The following is a 17,064-nucleotide window of genomic DNA, read 5'->3' as shown; positions in this document are numbered from 1 at the left end:
CATCATGACTACCTCTGTAACACTTGCCTTGGGTGATGTCACTTAGATTGGATTCCTTATTCCTTATTCCTTAGTAGATGACAAGTTCCTTAACTTTTTCTGTGTGTGGTGCTTGGGATTGAACCTAGGGACTCACACGTGCGAGGTAAGCACTCTACTACAGAATCATGTTTCCCATCATCTAAAGTTTTTTTTTTCTTTTGAGATAGGATCTCACTAAGTTGCCCAGGCTGATCTTGAACTCACTCTGCAGCCTAGGCAGCCTTGACTTGGCCATCTCCTGACCTAGCCTCCTGAGTACATGGGATTTCAGGCTAGAGCCACTAATCCAGGGGACTTTTAATTTTAACACTTGGTTTGATTGGTGCTGGGCATGGAACTCAGAATCATGTACACAGATTAAGTGATGTACCACTGATATATATATATATATATATATATATATATATGGCCTTCTATTTTAAAATCTTTTTGAGCTTTCTCCAGTTTTCAGCCACAATGAATGCTCAGTAAAAAAAAACACTAACTACAGTAATATCTCCTTGCAAAACCTATGGCCACTATCATTTACAAAGTGATGAAACCATACATACATACCCTTCATTTGTTTATATAGTCTGGACCTTGTTTTATTATCTTTACCCTTGAAACAGAAACCAAAGATCTAATACAGCCATGCGCAGTAACATGGGTCTATAGTCTCGGCTCATGGAAGGCTGAGGCAATAGAATCACTTGAGCCCAGAAACTTGGAGGCCAGGCTGGATAATTTGGTGAGATCAGTCCCCTAACCACTACCACCACCACCCACAACAACAACAAAAATCAAGCATTTCTAGCTCTGAAAAGCTCTTCAAGTTCTGTGACTATAAAGTATGCAAGTTAGATTGGTTCCAGCAGCGCTGAGGAAATATACGTTCTAGCTCTGCCTTGGCTTTGAGCATAAACTACACCCTGACCTGCAATGGCAAAATATCAACCCAGAAGGAAGCAACATCAAATCCAGCAGGCGTCATTAATGGCAGTGAATGTCCTGTTTGATTTAAATAAAGTGTTTGAACTCCTAGCTACTTTCTGTGGCACTCTATGAAAATCGGTGAATTTGAAAATGGCCAGATTTATGCCAAAGGACCTAAACTGCAGACTGAAGCAGCTGAAGTCTTCTGAGGCAGCTGCCCAGACCCCTGATTGGGGTGCACCCAACAAGGATAAGGGAAACCTAAAATAATCACCCAGACTTACTTTCCCTTTCTAGAACAACTAAGGGTAAAAACTCACCCAAACTTCATCTTAGTTCCTGAAGACTTCTTAGATTCCCACACTCTGTGTACAAAGCACCTCTGGTTCCTAGTCTAGTTTTATGAAAATTCTGGGCCCCAGGCCCAGGGATAGCCTGCAGACAATCAGGTCAATGGACAGGCTCAGACTCTCATCCACTAGAGCAGGGAAGGCACATGGCAATGGGACGCATCAAAACCATGAGCTGGCTTGAGCTGTGCCTGCCCTGGCTGAATGCCCAAGGAGAAGATGAAAGGCCCCACAAACAAGGATCCCTTGCCAGCACTAATGTATCAGCATCTGTATTTGTTTAAAACACGTAGAGCCAGAGAGAGAGAGGGAGCGTCGTTTTCTCTTAGAACATTCAGAGCCAATTTCAGCACCCAGATCTTCACAGGAAAACCTCATGGGGCTCCAAGAGGTATAAGTGGGCATTGGGGGCAGAATTTCCTGACTGAACTGGAAATTCCAATGATAACTGACATCAGCCTATTTTAGAGGAAAGGAGAAACTGCTATACACTTGAGATGGCCTGGGCAATCATCGTAGTATTTACTCCAAGCTGAAAACCCAAGTGCAGATATTCGTTTCAGCGGTTTTCAAAGTGGGATCCCCAGGAGCTTGGGAAACCTGGAGATGCATTCTCTGTATTGGAAGGGCATTCTAGTGTGTGTTCAAGTGCGAGGAAGTAGAGAGTACCTCCAAAATCCATGGGCAGTGTGATCTGTGGCCTCAGTGAGAATGAAGGAGAAACCTGTCCTGCCCATTCGAAGTTCTACAGGCAAATGTGCACACTGAACATTTGCAGTCTGTACCCCTGTTACTAGATCAGCAGAAGAAGCCAAATGAATATGATTCCTTAATACTCAGCCCAGGATCCTTCTACTATGACACTATGTTTTTTTTTTTAAGTCAAATTTGTAGTTTGGGTGCAGGAAATGTGTTGTACACTGTAGAATATTTAGCAGCATTGACTCTGGAGAGGTAGACTATGTTAGACCTCTGGAATTATTTGTAGATTACACACACACACACACAAACATACACACTGGTCATCCACCCACATTCTGCCCTCATGTGAGAGTTAAGAGCCACACCCAACCTGCTTGCTCTGATGAATTTTCATTTCCTCCCTTGACTTCTTCATAGTAACTCAAGAGCAACAGCCCTTCAGATGTCCACTTCACAGCCAACTTTGTTTTTCCCCCCAAGAGAAAATATTTATTGTCATATTGTATTTCCCAATGATTTATCCAGTGTAAAATGTACAAACTTACTGTGTATTTTAGATTCATATGCTTTTTAAATGATGTATGCTTGATGAAGGTTTCTAGAACTATGCAGCTACGTCTATTTCCCCCATAGCTCTTGCAGTTTGATTGCTGCTGCTTTGGGCATACTACTACGGTTGTGAAGAGCTTTTATGCCATGGAATTTGATAGCTTGATGACATCATTGCTGAAACTTTTGCTTTGTGTTCTTACAGGGCAGGAAATCAACACCACAAATATCAAATGGCCACGGTAATGCCTAAGGTATAGTTCTCTGGGGGCCATTCTTCAGGCTCAGAGGTGTGGCTCAAGTTCCAAAGCCTCAGAAGAATGTGCAGAGAAAGGTGTCCTAAGTCCAGTCATCTATCCTCTCTACTCCCAGCTTGGAGGCTGGAGATAGGAGAAATGCTGTACCTTCTTCCTAGGCCAAGTGACACGTAGCAGAAGAAACAAGCTGTTCTTTAGCTCCTCCCTTTGTCTCAACCTTCAGACTGAACACAGGCAATAGTCTAGCCTAGAAGTCTATAGTCTAGTCTAGAAGTTTCTCCCTCTTCCCTCTGCTCGAAATTCCCAAGCTTCTTGTACATTTTCTTCTAGATACATTCAACTCAGCTTAGTGGTATCATCTGTCAAGGACTGGCCCACCCCAATGGAGTTCCTTAAGGGTAGACACTTTAAAGCTGGCCACAGTACACGTATTTTCTTCCTTTGTCTGGCTACTCACCCACTCCGTGTCACCAGGCATTGCCGGAGCCCCAGTTTCCGGAAGATGTCCACGACAGTCTCCATGGGAGTGTGGTCTGTGACAGTAAAAGGGCTCAAGTTCAGGATGCGCCTCAATTTCAGGGGATGTGGGCTGTTAGCAGGCAACTCAGGGGGCTCCTCTGTGAAGTACATGATGGAATTGCTCACGATGCCCTCTTGCCTCTGTCTGGCATTCTCTAGAATAATGGCAAAGAGAAAAATGATAAGACACACACAAAAAATCTTGTACTTAACTATCCCCACCTGCTCTTATACAGCGTCTCACAAAGGGGAGTTCCGAGGGCAAAAGGCACAGTCATAACAAGTACTTCAGCCAAACATCTGTGAACCTGGCATCCTTCTCACATGCTGTGAGAGGGGGGCCCTGCTGTGACAAGAATGTTCACTGCCAATACCTTGCAAGATAGGCCCCTACCAACATGGCCCTTTGCAAATGTCCACTGTTTTTTCCTAGACTCCAGAGCACTCCAAAAGACCAAAGGTCCTTCATCCTTGCTTTTACACCATCTCACCATGGACTGAAGTTCGTGAGGACAAGAAACCTCATTTCACTGCCCAATAACCTTAGCACATTGATTTTTACAAACGAGCTTACAACTGGCCTAAATGGCATTATGAATCCTAGAGGAATGAGAAACCAATAAGACTTGTCCAGGCTCACAGCCCAGAAATGCAGCTCAATCCCAAATATGACCCTTGGGACCAAAGAAACAAGCCCAGAAAAGCTACATCCCTCTGCTTCTTAATTCTCCTCTCTTTAAAATGTGCCATTTCATAGATTTCACAAAGAAAGATAGTAAAACTGTTATGGTAGCAATTAGTCTATTTCTGTCTGTAGGCAAGGCCATATGAAGCTAAAGAGAAAGTAGAATAACCGGAATTCATTAGAAATACAGCTTAATGTAGTGCTAGAAACCCAAGCTATTTTAAGTCACACATGAAATAAATCCATCGGTCTCAAGATATTTCTCCAAGGCCATTTTCCTTCTCTTGGAATTTTAATCTTCCTTTTAGTTCATGGGAAAAGGTTAGGGAAAATGTACAGCAGGGCCTGCCTTAAAAAATGAATTCCAGTACAATTCTTAACCTTCTCAAAGACTACTATTCTCCTATATTGTTCCTTCAGAAATAAAATTCTTACTGCCTCCTCTAAGAGCATTTAGTGCAATAGAGTACACTAATGGAAAACTGGTGGCATTGGGAGTCAGGCTGAGTCTGAAAGGGGGGCTCTGTTGTAAAGAGGAAAGGAGGACCTGCTGGGCAAATGCCTGCACATTATATGGGTCAGGTTGAATCTAGTTATATCAAATGGGATGTGATTCAACCACAAATACCCAATGACACTGACGTGCATGTTTTCAACTGCAGGTCCTACATAATCCACACTACAAGCTACACACTGTGCTCTTGTTTCCTAATCCAACGGGTTCTGTCTTAAAGCTCTCAGGCACAGAGGCCATATTCAGTACATACTTATTTGCTCATTTCCACAAACCAATATATTCTCTTAAAGTCCTACATAACATAATTTCCATCCACCTCAACAATCAGACTTGAACATCAGGATTGGATCAAGCCACAAGCCTTAATCAAGAACTGATCACACGGATTTGCCAAGCCCCTCATAAAACCAACCAGCCCAGATGCTGAAATAAACAGCAAGCTCATGTTTCCTCAGAATCTACTGATACTGTCTGAAGCCTTGATAATAACAGCTACACATTCAATGAAGAAACCTTGATAATAACAGCTGCACATTCGATGAAGAAACCTTGATAATAATAGCTACATATTCAATGAAGTCTTGCGCACCAGCATATCATTTATTGCCATGTGTCTAAGTATGCAGTAGGCACAAAACATTTTGTTAACTATTTATTTTTGACAGGTGGTGGTGGTGCACGCCTTTATTCCCAGCACTCAGAAGGCAGAGGCAGGCAGATCTCAGTGAGTTTGAGGCCAGTCTGGACTACAGGGTGAGTTCCAGGATATCCAGGGCTACACACACGCACACACACACACAAAAGATTTATTTTCCTTTTGATGTGTGTGTGGGGGGTCTAGAGAGAAAGAGAGACAGAGTGTGTGTGTGTGTGTTTGTGTGTGTGTGTGTGTGTGTGAGAGAGAGAGAGAGAGAGAGAGAGAGAGAGAGAGAGAGAGAGAGAGAATTTGTAGAGGCCAGAAGGAGGCATTGGACCCTCTAGAACTGGAGTTACATATAGATAGATATACTGGCAGTTGCAAGCCACCTGACATGGGTGCTGAGAACTCCACTTGAATCCTTTGGAAGAGCGACAAATGGTCTTAAGTTGCTGTGTCATCGTTTTAGCCCCAACACAAAACGTTTCTGTCACATGCATGCATATAAGCATGAATGGGTAAAATCTACTAAATGTCTCTTTGTCATGAAGAATAGAGCCTATTTCATGGAGGAAGGAGGCATTAGAAAGGAATGTCCAGGGGGTATCCACCACCAGGCAAGGACTTTAACCATTAGCTAGGGTAAGATAGGAATCTAAGCTGTGCTTCTTGCTATTCTGGGATGACAATTGTTGCTCCTTTCACAATGACTCTCCTAGGTCACTTTGAAACTTTGAAAGGTTTACATTAAGGCTTCAAACTCTAGGGAAGGGGGTGCTATGCATATACCTCTGAGTCATATCTTCAATCTTCAAACATACATTTTTTAACACACAAAAGTCATGAAGAAAATGCACTGAATATTAACAATGATGGCCCTTTTTAACAGTAGTGAGAATGAGGGTGCTTTTAAAATTTGTCTCTACTGCATGTACTGTCTTTTTAGGATGCAATTCTATTTGGATGCATACCTTCCTAAACCTAAATGTAGTGGGGAGGGCCTTGGACTTCCCACAGGGCAGAGCACCCTGCCCACTCTTAGGACTGATGGGGGAGGGGCAAGGGGAAGACAAGGAGTGGCAGAGCAGGAAGGAAGTGGGAGGAGGGGAGGAAGTGGAAATTTCGATTGGTATTATTTATAAAGTAATAAAAAATAATCTGCTGAAAAAAGAAATCATTAACAAAAAAATTCCAATTTTTTTCAATAACATAAGAGCTTGAATTACCTTTACTTTTAAAATGTAACAAAAACTTCATTTTTAAATCTTTGAGAGTTCAAGCACTTAAATGTTTCTTTCAATGTTTTTACTGTAGAAGGCTTCATCATGATATTGTACTAGAACTAGTCTGGGTGAACACAGTTCCTTTAAAAATGATGTATATTTCATGAGCACCTACTAAAGCTGCTCAACTTCATATGCCACTTTCTAGCAGCAAGAGTGTCATATGCAAAGAGGGTAATAAATATAGTGTTGGTGAAATGAATTTCACATAATGGGATAGATAAAGAAAAAATTAAAAATTAAAAATAAGCGAATATCCATGAAGTCTGTGAGTGGCTTTAGAGCAATGATTCTTAACTAGATACAATTTTGTCCCCAGTCTTAGGGGAATTCTGTAATGTCTGGAGGCCCTTTGGATTGTTACAAAATGAAAAGGAGGAATGCCACTGAATTTTAGTGGAGAGAGAGCAAGGATGCTATTCAAAACCCTACAGTGCATTGGACAGTCCCAACCACATCCAAATGTCAGTGGTATTAATGTTAAAAGCCTTTACTTTAGAGTAATTGTTTCCAGTGAGGCAACGCTCTATCATTCACTTGGTTAAGAATGCTTTCATAAAACAAACACAATTAACAAGAAAGGTTAAAATGGAAAATTGGAAGCAACCACTCTTGAGCTAAGTAGCAGAATGACATGATTTAAAGACTACATAGAAAGAAAAGCAGATTATTCTATTAGATACTATCCACCAAGGCGTGGAGAAATCTTACACACGCTGTGTATTTTAACACATAGCAGAAAGTAATTAACACCCTATTCCACATGACCCATTCCAATAATTAACAGGCTTCCAGACAGAAACCTCTACACTTAAGCGTCTGTCTGGCATATCTGATACCCATCTTCTCATTTGGTCCTGAAGGCGGATCCCTTTATGCAAGTAAGCATCTTCCATATGCTGGAGAATCATTATTAAGTCATTCACCAGATGAAAACCCTGAGAGTTCCCTTAACTCTTCCCCATAACTCTAACTTTCCATTCCTTTAATCATCTCTGTGGCTTCCCACTGAGTCCTCTTGGAACCTGTACTCTCTTAATTGCAGAAGCAAGGACTTGAAAAGTCTGAGCCCTGCTGAGAACAGAAGGATCTTCATATTTGCAAAAAGTAATGAGAGGTAAAATCCACTTGCTAGGAGTTTGAACAAGGGTCACACACAGGGCCCCACTGGCTAAAAAACTCTGATGGCCAAGAGTTGGTGCTAACCATCATTCTCTAATATAAAGGCAATGGCTAGGTTCTGGCATTCCAGAAAAAGATTATGAACGACAAAACATAATAACACATATGTGTGCAAACACTATTAGGAGAGCCATTACTTTGTTTGCTAATGTAAAAAAAAAAAGATTTTAAGTTTTAGAAGAAAAGAACAGACTGGAAGAAAATCCTAATTTTGTTTATTTCTCATTCTTTACTCATGATAACTTTCTTGAAAGTTCCTTGCAAAAGCTCTGCTTCTAATCCCCTTAAGAGTGAACTTGGCATGGGAGAGTTTTTAGCAAAATGTTTAATGTCCTATCCTGATAGTCATACAAGGGCATATAATTCCTCAAATACAGGCCTTGAATCTCACCAGCAGAATGTGGTGATCCCTCAGCTTCCATGGCTTAGGAAAACAGCAAGTCGTGGAAATAACAGCTTCTGCACTATGATGGGCCTAATCAAAAGCACAGAAATATGATTTGCACTGCATGGTGCCTCTTCAGATATTCCAAACATAGCTTCTGAGGGGGTGCATGCTTGCAGAGCTTAAATTTCCTCCCCCGCCAGTTGATGCCAATTATCGTTTCCCACTTGATTACAGTAATGGATTTAACCAAAATTAGCAAGATGTCTCTTAGCAGGTGTGCCTGTAGCATCACAATAGGTAACGGATTATGTGACATTTATTATTTCAGGTTCTAAACTCAATCTTTGCATCAAAGATTTTGGGGAGGTTGAATGCATTTTAAAGGCAACTGATTATATTATTTTAAAACAAATCCAACCCTGCTTAAACAACTTTTTAACGATCTTATTATTTGTTGGGCAATATTTACCCCTTAAGGCACTTCCCTGTTCCAAGGCAGGACCTATATAAAGAGAAACATCTCTGAGCATTCATACAGGAATTTGCCATTGTTCCTAAAATGTAAACTCAAACTTTGTTTTCTGTGTGAGCTAACCATTAAAGTTAGAAGGCAGCAAACACACTACACTAACATTTGGAAAGCTTTAGCGGAAGATATCTTAAATATATTTTAAGCTATTTAGTATGGGGAAAGGGTTTTAAAAATAGAAAAGGAAGTGCCTGGGAAATAGGAACAAAGAGCCAGACCAAAGAGCAGTCTGGTTAAGATGTGTTCACAGTGAGGTAATCAGCAGTCAGGCAGGAGGAAGAAGTTCGCATTGTTATCCTGCAGGGACATTCAGAAAGATGTGGTGGAACGTAACACTGTCCTATGGGCAGGAAAATTGTGCCAGAGGTTTGTCCCCATGTGATATAAAGGTATTTCACAGGTCATGGAGCAAGACTGCTGATGGGTAGATCATGATGTTTGTCATGTATGACAAGATGGACTACACTGGTCCTTGTAACTGCTTACATCCTGAGGTCCACAGAACTTCAGTCTTCTGAGGCACATTATTTCTCCTTGCCTAGAGCTCTCTCTATAACCCTTACCCAGGTCTACTTCTTGCTTTCTTTCCAGTGTAGCCATCCCTGGCGAAAAGGATCCATAGATTATCTTCCTTGAACAGCCTGTCTTTGGAATATTCCACCCATATATCATTCCTTTCTCTGTTACCAAAGGAAAAAGTCTGACCCTCGGAGTGATTGACCTCAATTCAAACACTAGGAAAACCTAATCACATCAAACTACTTTCTAGTGATGCTGCCTGCTAACTCACATGGGCCCCTAAGTGGTTGGACTGGAAATAATGGCAGAGACTGAAGCAAAGACTTGTGGGGTACCAGAGAGAACCCCCACACTTAACTGGGGGTGACTATGCTATCCAAAAGTCCATTTTTGACATAAGCTATGTTGTTTAACTTTGTTCTCAAGCATTCCTTCCTTTCAGGTTTAGTCAAAAATTCCTTTAAAAACAAAGCAGCAGCAATATACCTCCCAGCAGGAAGAGACTTCCAGTGGCTGCCTGTACCCAGAGCAACTACTTTCTAACCAGGGATATCTACCCCAGGGCTGGAGTTTAAACCTTTAAACCTTGGCTCTTCACAATGTGAGTTGGTGGCAGAAACACTGACATGCCTGGGAAGCTCAGAAGGACTACAGATTCTCAGCCTCCAGCGGGCCAGATTAGTTCATTTAGAATTTATATCTTCTTTTCTTTTTTGGTGTTTTGAGACAGGGTTTCTCTGTGTTGTCCTGGCTGTCCTGGAATTGACTCTGTAGATGAGGCTGGCCTCGAACTCATAGAGATCTACCTGTCTCTTCCTCCACAGTGCTGCAATTAAAGGTATGTGGCACCATCACCCAGTTCAGAATTTGTATCTTAACCTGAACCCAGAAGATAAATATGGTTAAATCAAAGCTTGGAAGACTCTGGCTTTTTAAAAATTTTTTTTTCATTAAATGTGTTTGTACAAACACATAATCACAAAGCGTGCACTGTATTTACATCAGTTCCACCCCTTCTTCTCCCCTTCCAGCTCCTCCTATGTTTCTCTGCCATATCCTCCTCTAAGTTTCCTGTTGCCTTCTTGTATAGATATTACATATATGCATATACATACGCATGCACACACAGCCCATTGACTCCAGTTAGTGTTGTCCATTCGTGCACAGGTTTAGAACTGACAGCTTAGGACTGAGTGACATTTGGGGGCTTGTCAAGGAAGCCCCTGACTTAGTGAACTCCCTGAGACCCATGTGCAGATTCGAGGGCCACAAGAGCTACCATTAGGCTCTGAGGGAAAGGTGAGAGTCTCCCTGTTCATACTCACTTATAGCCAAGATCAAGGGAAAGGTGAGAGCCTCCCTGTCCATACTCACTTATAGCCAAGATCAGCTCTCGCCTCTGGGCAAAGCCGATGAGACGCTCTGAGTCTCTGGAGACCACCACAGGAAAGCCGTTGTAGTCCGTCTCTTTGATGAGTGTCTCCACGTCCTCCACAGTCATGCTGTCCTGGGTGAGTACCGACAATGGTGGTTCTCCCCTCCGGGGCCGCATCACATCTGTGGCCAGGGTACGGTGGGTGAACTCATCCTTCACATCGAGAAATGGGTACCCATTCAGATGGATGTGGGCCTCATAAATCCCTTCTTTCCCAAAGGCATCAGCTACCCACTTGCTGGTGACAGCAGCTGCCATCAGGGGCACAATATACTCCAGGCCTCCAGTCAGTTCAAACATGATGACTACCAGTGACACTGTCATCCTCGTCACTCCACCTAAAACAGAAAACAGTGAGATGTGACAGCTCAGCCACAGACCCCATGAGAATGTGATTTGTGCAAACAGACAAGCTCACAGAACAGAATTTCAGCCCAAGAAAGCTCTCTAATGAGAACTTTCTGTCCACCTCATACTTGTTCCATGAAGTCAGTGCCACGTGATTCCGGGGCTCAGGGAATGTTAAACCCAGCTTTGCATCAGGGAGCTCTACCCCCAGGAGCATGGGTGCCTATTCTCCCAGTTAATGTGCCTGGCCCTTTGATGAGTGGGCCCTACCAGGCTAGCCAGGCTCCTGACAGAGCAAGCACCTCAGAAGCCAAAAAGCTGGAGAGATTATTATAATATTGGCTTGGACAGGGATCAGGCTTTAAATCCCTAGGTATTGAAAGGCAATTCCAACCAAATCCTACTCCAATAAACTTAACCTCTGTACACGAGATATTTGGGGCTGGGCTATTCTATGTTATCAAGAAGGTGCTATGTTTGAAAGCTAAGCAATTGCTGTGCCTGCTACCCACTACACACAAGTGGCACTTATAGTTATGATAAGAAAAAGTGTCTCCAAATATTACCAGAGGCGGAATCACTGCTTGTTTAGAAGCCATATTCTAGATGGCACAGCTATAGGACAGTAGAGAATTCATCACCATGGGCTCTGGATGGCTGGACAGAGGAGAATCTTCTGCTAATACATGAAGGGGTGTGTGTGTATGTGTGTGTGTGTGTGTGTAGCTGTATGTCTGTGTGTCTGTGTGTGTTGCACAAGACATGAGCTACTAAGATGTAGGAATTTGCTTGTTATCAGAGGATAGCCTAACCTTATCCCTAGTGAAACCATCTCTTCTTTCTTGTCTGACCTCTAAGGGAGATCAGCACCCTGCCCTCTTCCTTCCCCACCTATGGCTGTACCTAGACAGGCTGCAGCTCCCACCATCGCATAAAGTCCTGGTGTGACACAGTCTGCTCCAGGCCTGCACCAGTTCCTGAAGATGATCCAGTCATGGTGATGGTAGGCCAGCTGCTCCACACCGATTCCCACCATCCGGCCTGCCATGGCTCCTACAGCCATGCTGGGGATGAAGAGGCCTGAAGGAATCTCGAAGGAGCACACAGAGAAAAGGTAGCCTGAGAAAAGGAGGCCCACTTCCACTGCCCAGTCCCAAGGAGAGGGAGAGTCTCCCACGCCCACATATTTGCATGTGACTTAGGTCTTCAAAGGAGATACGGCTCTTCAAAACAAGTAAGCCGGGAAAAGGTGAGACAAATGACTCAACCTGCTCAGTTGCTTAGTTGTTGAACTCCACTGCAGCTCAAAAAGAACACAGTTTGACACTTTCATTTCCTCTCCTTCAAAAGCCAGCCCCTCTGCCTGCTGTGCATTAAAGAATGATAAGCTTCACTGCAGATAACATCCCAAGCCAGCATCTGTCACTTGAGCCTCTCACAACTTTCTCACTCCCTGAACTGTGTCATTCACACTGGTTTTGAAAATTAAATGTCAAGCCACAGCATGAGAATAGATGAGAAAGGCCTTCCACTGTTCCCAGGTAAAATAAAGAAACTGAGTGCATTGTGTCACCATAGCAGTTCTGCATCCTTCAAAAGCTTTCCAAAGACTTAGTACTCTCTTCAAAGGGTGCTGGCTGGACACTTATCAGGGAGAGAGGATAAAAATCTCCCCTTCCTGACTAGATATATTTCCCAAGAAGCTTTCAGAATATTTTTCAGCCATCTTAGGACAACAAGGAAGCAGACTGTGTGGCCTAATAGTAGTTGGTAGCGGTGAGTTTTCTACTTCTATGAATGAAAATATCTCTTGGCTTAGCTGGTTTATAGATGGGCTACAGAAGCTCTGACTCCCCAAGTTCAGTGAGAACCCACAAGCTTGGAGATCTCCCAGCGGCAGCTCCTCTCACCATTCCAGTAGTCATCAGTCTGAAAACGGAGGCGGCTCTTTAACCTCACCAAAGTGAAGGGGAGGAAGCAGCCTCTTGTGCAATTTCTAGAGTTTGGAATGATCTTAAAGAAACTGTTTTTTTTTTTTTGGATTTCCCTTACTCCACAATCGTTGACTCCCTCTTAACTTCAATGCAGGTCTTTCTTACTAAGCAAAAAGGACTGATAGATCTTCCTTGGACATAAAGACAAACTCCTTTGGTAGGAATGGAAGATTAAGGATGAGTCATCTACTTAATGAGTTCTACACATCCTGTGTCTTATGAAATCATCATTTCTGAGAAGCTGCAAAAAGAAAACATTTGTAGAATACCACACAATAGTAATGGCTACACATACTCATGTTTTGTGAAAATTCCCTAAGCTTTTACTAACTCTGTATGAATGGTATATTCTGATAAGTTCTTAAATAGAAATGATGGTACTATTCACAACAACTAAGAGGCAAACCAATCCAAATGTCCATTAAAAGATGAATGGATAAAGAAAATGTGCACTCGGGAGGCAGAGGCAGGTGGATCTCTGTGAGTTCGAGGCCAGCCTGGTCTACAAGAGCTAGTGCCAGGACAGGAACCAAAAAAGCTAAGGAGAAACTCTGTCTTGAAAAATCAAAAAAAAAAAAAAAAGAAAATGTGGAATATACATAGAATGAAATACTACAATAGTGAAATACTCCAATAAGAGGAGCAAAGTATTGGAAAATGGTACAACATTGGATGAACCTTGAAACCATGATGCTGAGGGAAGGATGCCAGACACAAAAGGGCACATATTTCATTGCATATATATATAAAATTTCCAGACTAGGTAAGTCTACAGTCAGAGAACACATGAATAGCTGCAAGGGCTAGAGGAGGGGAGGATGGAGAGTACCTATCAATATGGCATCTTTGGTTGAATAATAAAGTTCTGAATCTAAATAGACAATGGTTATGCTGTATTATGGATGTACATAATGACAATGAACTCTATACTTTAAAATGATCAACTTGGCCAGGCATGGCATTAACATCTGCAATCCCAGCATTAAGGAGGCAGAGGCAGAAAGTCCAGAGACAGCCTGGTCTAAACAGTGAGACACCACCTCAAAGAGAAAAAGAAAGCATTAATGTATCAGTGCCCTTGGAGGTATATACAGTTGGGCAGGGTTAAAACAGTCCTTCAAACCAGAATGGAAGAACCTGTCTTCTCTCCAAATTGGAAGCATGTGTTATTATGCACAGCTTTCAACGACTTCAAGAAAAGAGGCATGCAAACAGCCCATGTCATGGGCCTAGTTAATCCAGACAGGGGAGCAATTACTTTGTGCTGTCATGATGATGATGCAGCAGGTAAGCTGCTCAGTACAGATTCTCTAAATGCTGGCTTTGGGTGTGTCTCTCCAGAGCCCTGTACCTTTCAAGGGCTCTGTACCTCTCAGACCTAATGCATGATACAGACAGTTTTCAAGGGATGCTTACTGACTGAAATGGAGGCCAAATTGGGCTTTGTTTGTCCACTGTCTGCCACCACCCACTCAGCAGGTAAACCAAGGCAATGAGGTGACTTGGTATCCAGCCCTGTATCTAATAAATATCTTATAAATTAGGCTAGACCAATCCACCTACAGCTTCTTCAACTAAAAATGGAAATAGCTAGATGTGGTGCCATATGTCTCTAATATCAGCACCTGGGAGGCAATAAGATCTCTGTGAGTTCAAGACTGGTCTGGTCTATTTAGCAAGTTCTAGGCCAGCCAGAGTTACATGGTGAGACCCAGTATAAAAAAAAATAAAATAAATATAAAAAAAACATAAAAAGAAAATGGGAATAAAATATCTACTTCACATGCTTGCTGTTTAGAGAACTGCTTCCTTTTGATTAAAAGAAGATTAAGCACATGAGAACATTCAAGAATGCTCCTCTTCTTCCAATCATAATTTTATTTTGGATAACAATGTGCTGCACCCAGAAAAGCATGTCCTCTTCCCTCTTTCTTCTTCACTTACCTTCATGCCAAATGTAAATATAGTAATGACTATTTTGAAGATCAGTGCCAAGGCCAGCTGCCACATGGCTGTGTACACCCCAACTCCAGCTGGCCGGTCTGGAATGTCATCTACAGGCCGAGTCATGTTGGGGTCATTGATGTAGTCACAGAGCTGGGAGGATTCAAGAGCCCCACAGTCGTTAAACAGCTCAGAAATGAGCTCACTGGTGCTCTGACGAGTGTACGGATTGGGATAGGCGATGATGGCGGTGATGGCTGTCACCACAATGACCTCCAACACTGGGTACTTCCCCAGTCTGGTAGTTTTACGCCTCCTGCACCAGGCAATGTTGCAGCGTGTGAAGAGGGTTCCCCACAAACCCCCAAAGACTCCAAGCAGGATGAAAGGGAAGAGTTCGGCCATATACCAGGGTGTATGATACTCCACATAAAAGAGAACCAGGCGACTATTTCCAAAGGGGTTGATGGAGCGCAGTGTGAAAGCCGCTACCAGTGCTGCGAAAAATGACCTCCACAAGGTTTTCAAGGGGAAGTAGTAACTGACCTGAGATGAACAAACAGAAAATCAGAGAGTGACCGGAGAAAGGGCTGCTCAGACCCTTTCTCTTGGGTGAGCAGCTAACTGTTGGCACTTGGCATAAAAGACACGGACTAAAACCAAAAGTATATTCTACTCATTTTATCAGTTTATGTTTAGTTGTGACCAAAAAGCATAGCAAAGACATTTAAGGGAATTAAAGTCTATACACGGAATGGCAAGCTGAGTTCTGGATACATTTTGGTGTTACAGTTTTTATCTAGCAGTCATAAGACCTGGGTTCAATCCTTAGCACTACAAAAATTAATAAATATCAAAAGTGGTATATCTTTAATAAAAATGGGTTTGAGCTCTATTTTAAGAGAAATAAAAGACTTAGGGTATAGTGTGTTTAATATGTTCAAGTTTAATATGCTCAAGACCCTGATTTTTGTTCCCAACACCACAAAATGATAAAAATAAATATATGTACTCATAATACTGTTCATGTCACAGAAATCCCCCCAAATTCAATAAGTCTTATTGTCTGAATAACAGAATAGATTAAAGGCTGGAAAATTCTGGCTTATAAGTCAACTCCTTGTCCAGAAAATATACTTCTATGGCAGCAGAATTTTTATATTTATGAATGGTTAGGGGGACAAAAGTAACTACTTATAAACTGAAATATTCATTTAAAAACAACATAAGAACTAAATAATGGTGACATTTCAAAGCTTATAAGGTTTTCAGCCACATAGCCATGCCTACTCATGGATATTGCTGCAAAGACATAGTCAATTGGCTGTGACAAAAAAAGGTGTGTGGCTCAAGAAACCTACATAGTTAACTATCTTGACCTTTTCAGAGAAATGTTTGTTAACCCCTGGAATGATTCATTAGGTTCCAAAACCCAGTTGGGAGTGAGCTTGTCTATATTCCCACATCAGAAATCGTTCTAAAACTTTTATGTTGGCAAGTTTGAAAGCAGTATGTGAGAACACATTTAACAGCAGAAATTGTGTTCATTAATCAACTGCATGAAGCTTATTCAATACTTTGGTGCTTTGTCAGTCACTCACATTGTTGGTCATTCCAAACCACAAAAACTCATTCTACTGCCCGTTACCTCCTCTAGACTGAAGAGCACACCTCCTATGGGAGCACCAAATGCCACAGAGACACCAGCAGCAGCTGCAGCTGAAAGCACCTGCAAAGCGAAAGTTAAAGATGGGCTCTAGAGACTTTAGTGCAGGTGGGATGAGGTAGGGACTCCAAGAAGTCCCCTGCCAGTGGAGGTGGGCAAGAGCTGACTTACCTCACGCCTCTTGCCCTCATTCTTGCTATATTTGGAGAAAAGGCTGCTGAAGAAGTTGCCACAGCAACAAGCCACATGCACCAGTGGCCCCTCTTTCCCAAGGCTCAGGCCAGAGGACACAACCAGCACCAAGGTAACAGTCTTGATTAGCAGTGTCCATTTCCCCAAGTAGCCTCTGATGATAAATCCACTCAAAATGGTCTTTATCTGGAACAGAAGACAGATAGTGAGAGGAATGAACTACAGTGGTCCATGGCTGAGAAAGAAGATGCAATGACTCTGAACAAGACTCACTAAGCTGGAGGAATGGAAGGAACTGGTTCAATTCTTTTGATTAGAATTTTGTACCAGTAGAAGTTTGTATCTTATTACAGTAGCCCTCTTACCCATGGAGATACATCCCAAGATCCCCAGTGGATACCTGAAACCCAG

The 17,064-nt window shown here is 42.4% G+C and overlaps 1 protein-coding gene across 2 annotated transcripts in view; it reads right to left on the bottom strand.

The window, feature by feature from the left end:
- Clcn4 (chloride voltage-gated channel 4) overlaps positions 1-17,064 on the bottom strand; it is a 70,846-nt gene that overhangs the window by 10,676 nt on the left and 43,106 nt on the right. For both annotated transcript variants that reach the window (XM_057759121.1, XM_057759122.1), the window contains exons 7-12: positions 16,633-16,839; positions 16,444-16,524; positions 14,796-15,341; positions 11,761-11,947; positions 10,449-10,847; positions 3,273-3,489 (exon numbers count right to left, since the gene is read on the bottom strand). In XM_057759121.1, the coding sequence (XP_057615104.1) occupies positions 3,273-3,489; positions 10,449-10,847; positions 11,761-11,947; positions 14,796-15,341; positions 16,444-16,524; positions 16,633-16,839 (1,637 nt within the window). The remainder of the gene's footprint in view (positions 1-3,272; positions 3,490-10,448; positions 10,848-11,760; positions 11,948-14,795; positions 15,342-16,443; positions 16,525-16,632; positions 16,840-17,064) is intronic.

The sequence above is a fragment of the Chionomys nivalis genome, chromosome X (genome assembly GCF_950005125.1).
Source record: "Chionomys nivalis chromosome X, mChiNiv1.1, whole genome shotgun sequence".
NCBI classification, from domain to species: domain Eukaryota; kingdom Metazoa; phylum Chordata; class Mammalia; order Rodentia; family Cricetidae; genus Chionomys; species Chionomys nivalis.
This window is presented reverse-complemented; position numbering and strand designations above follow the sequence as displayed.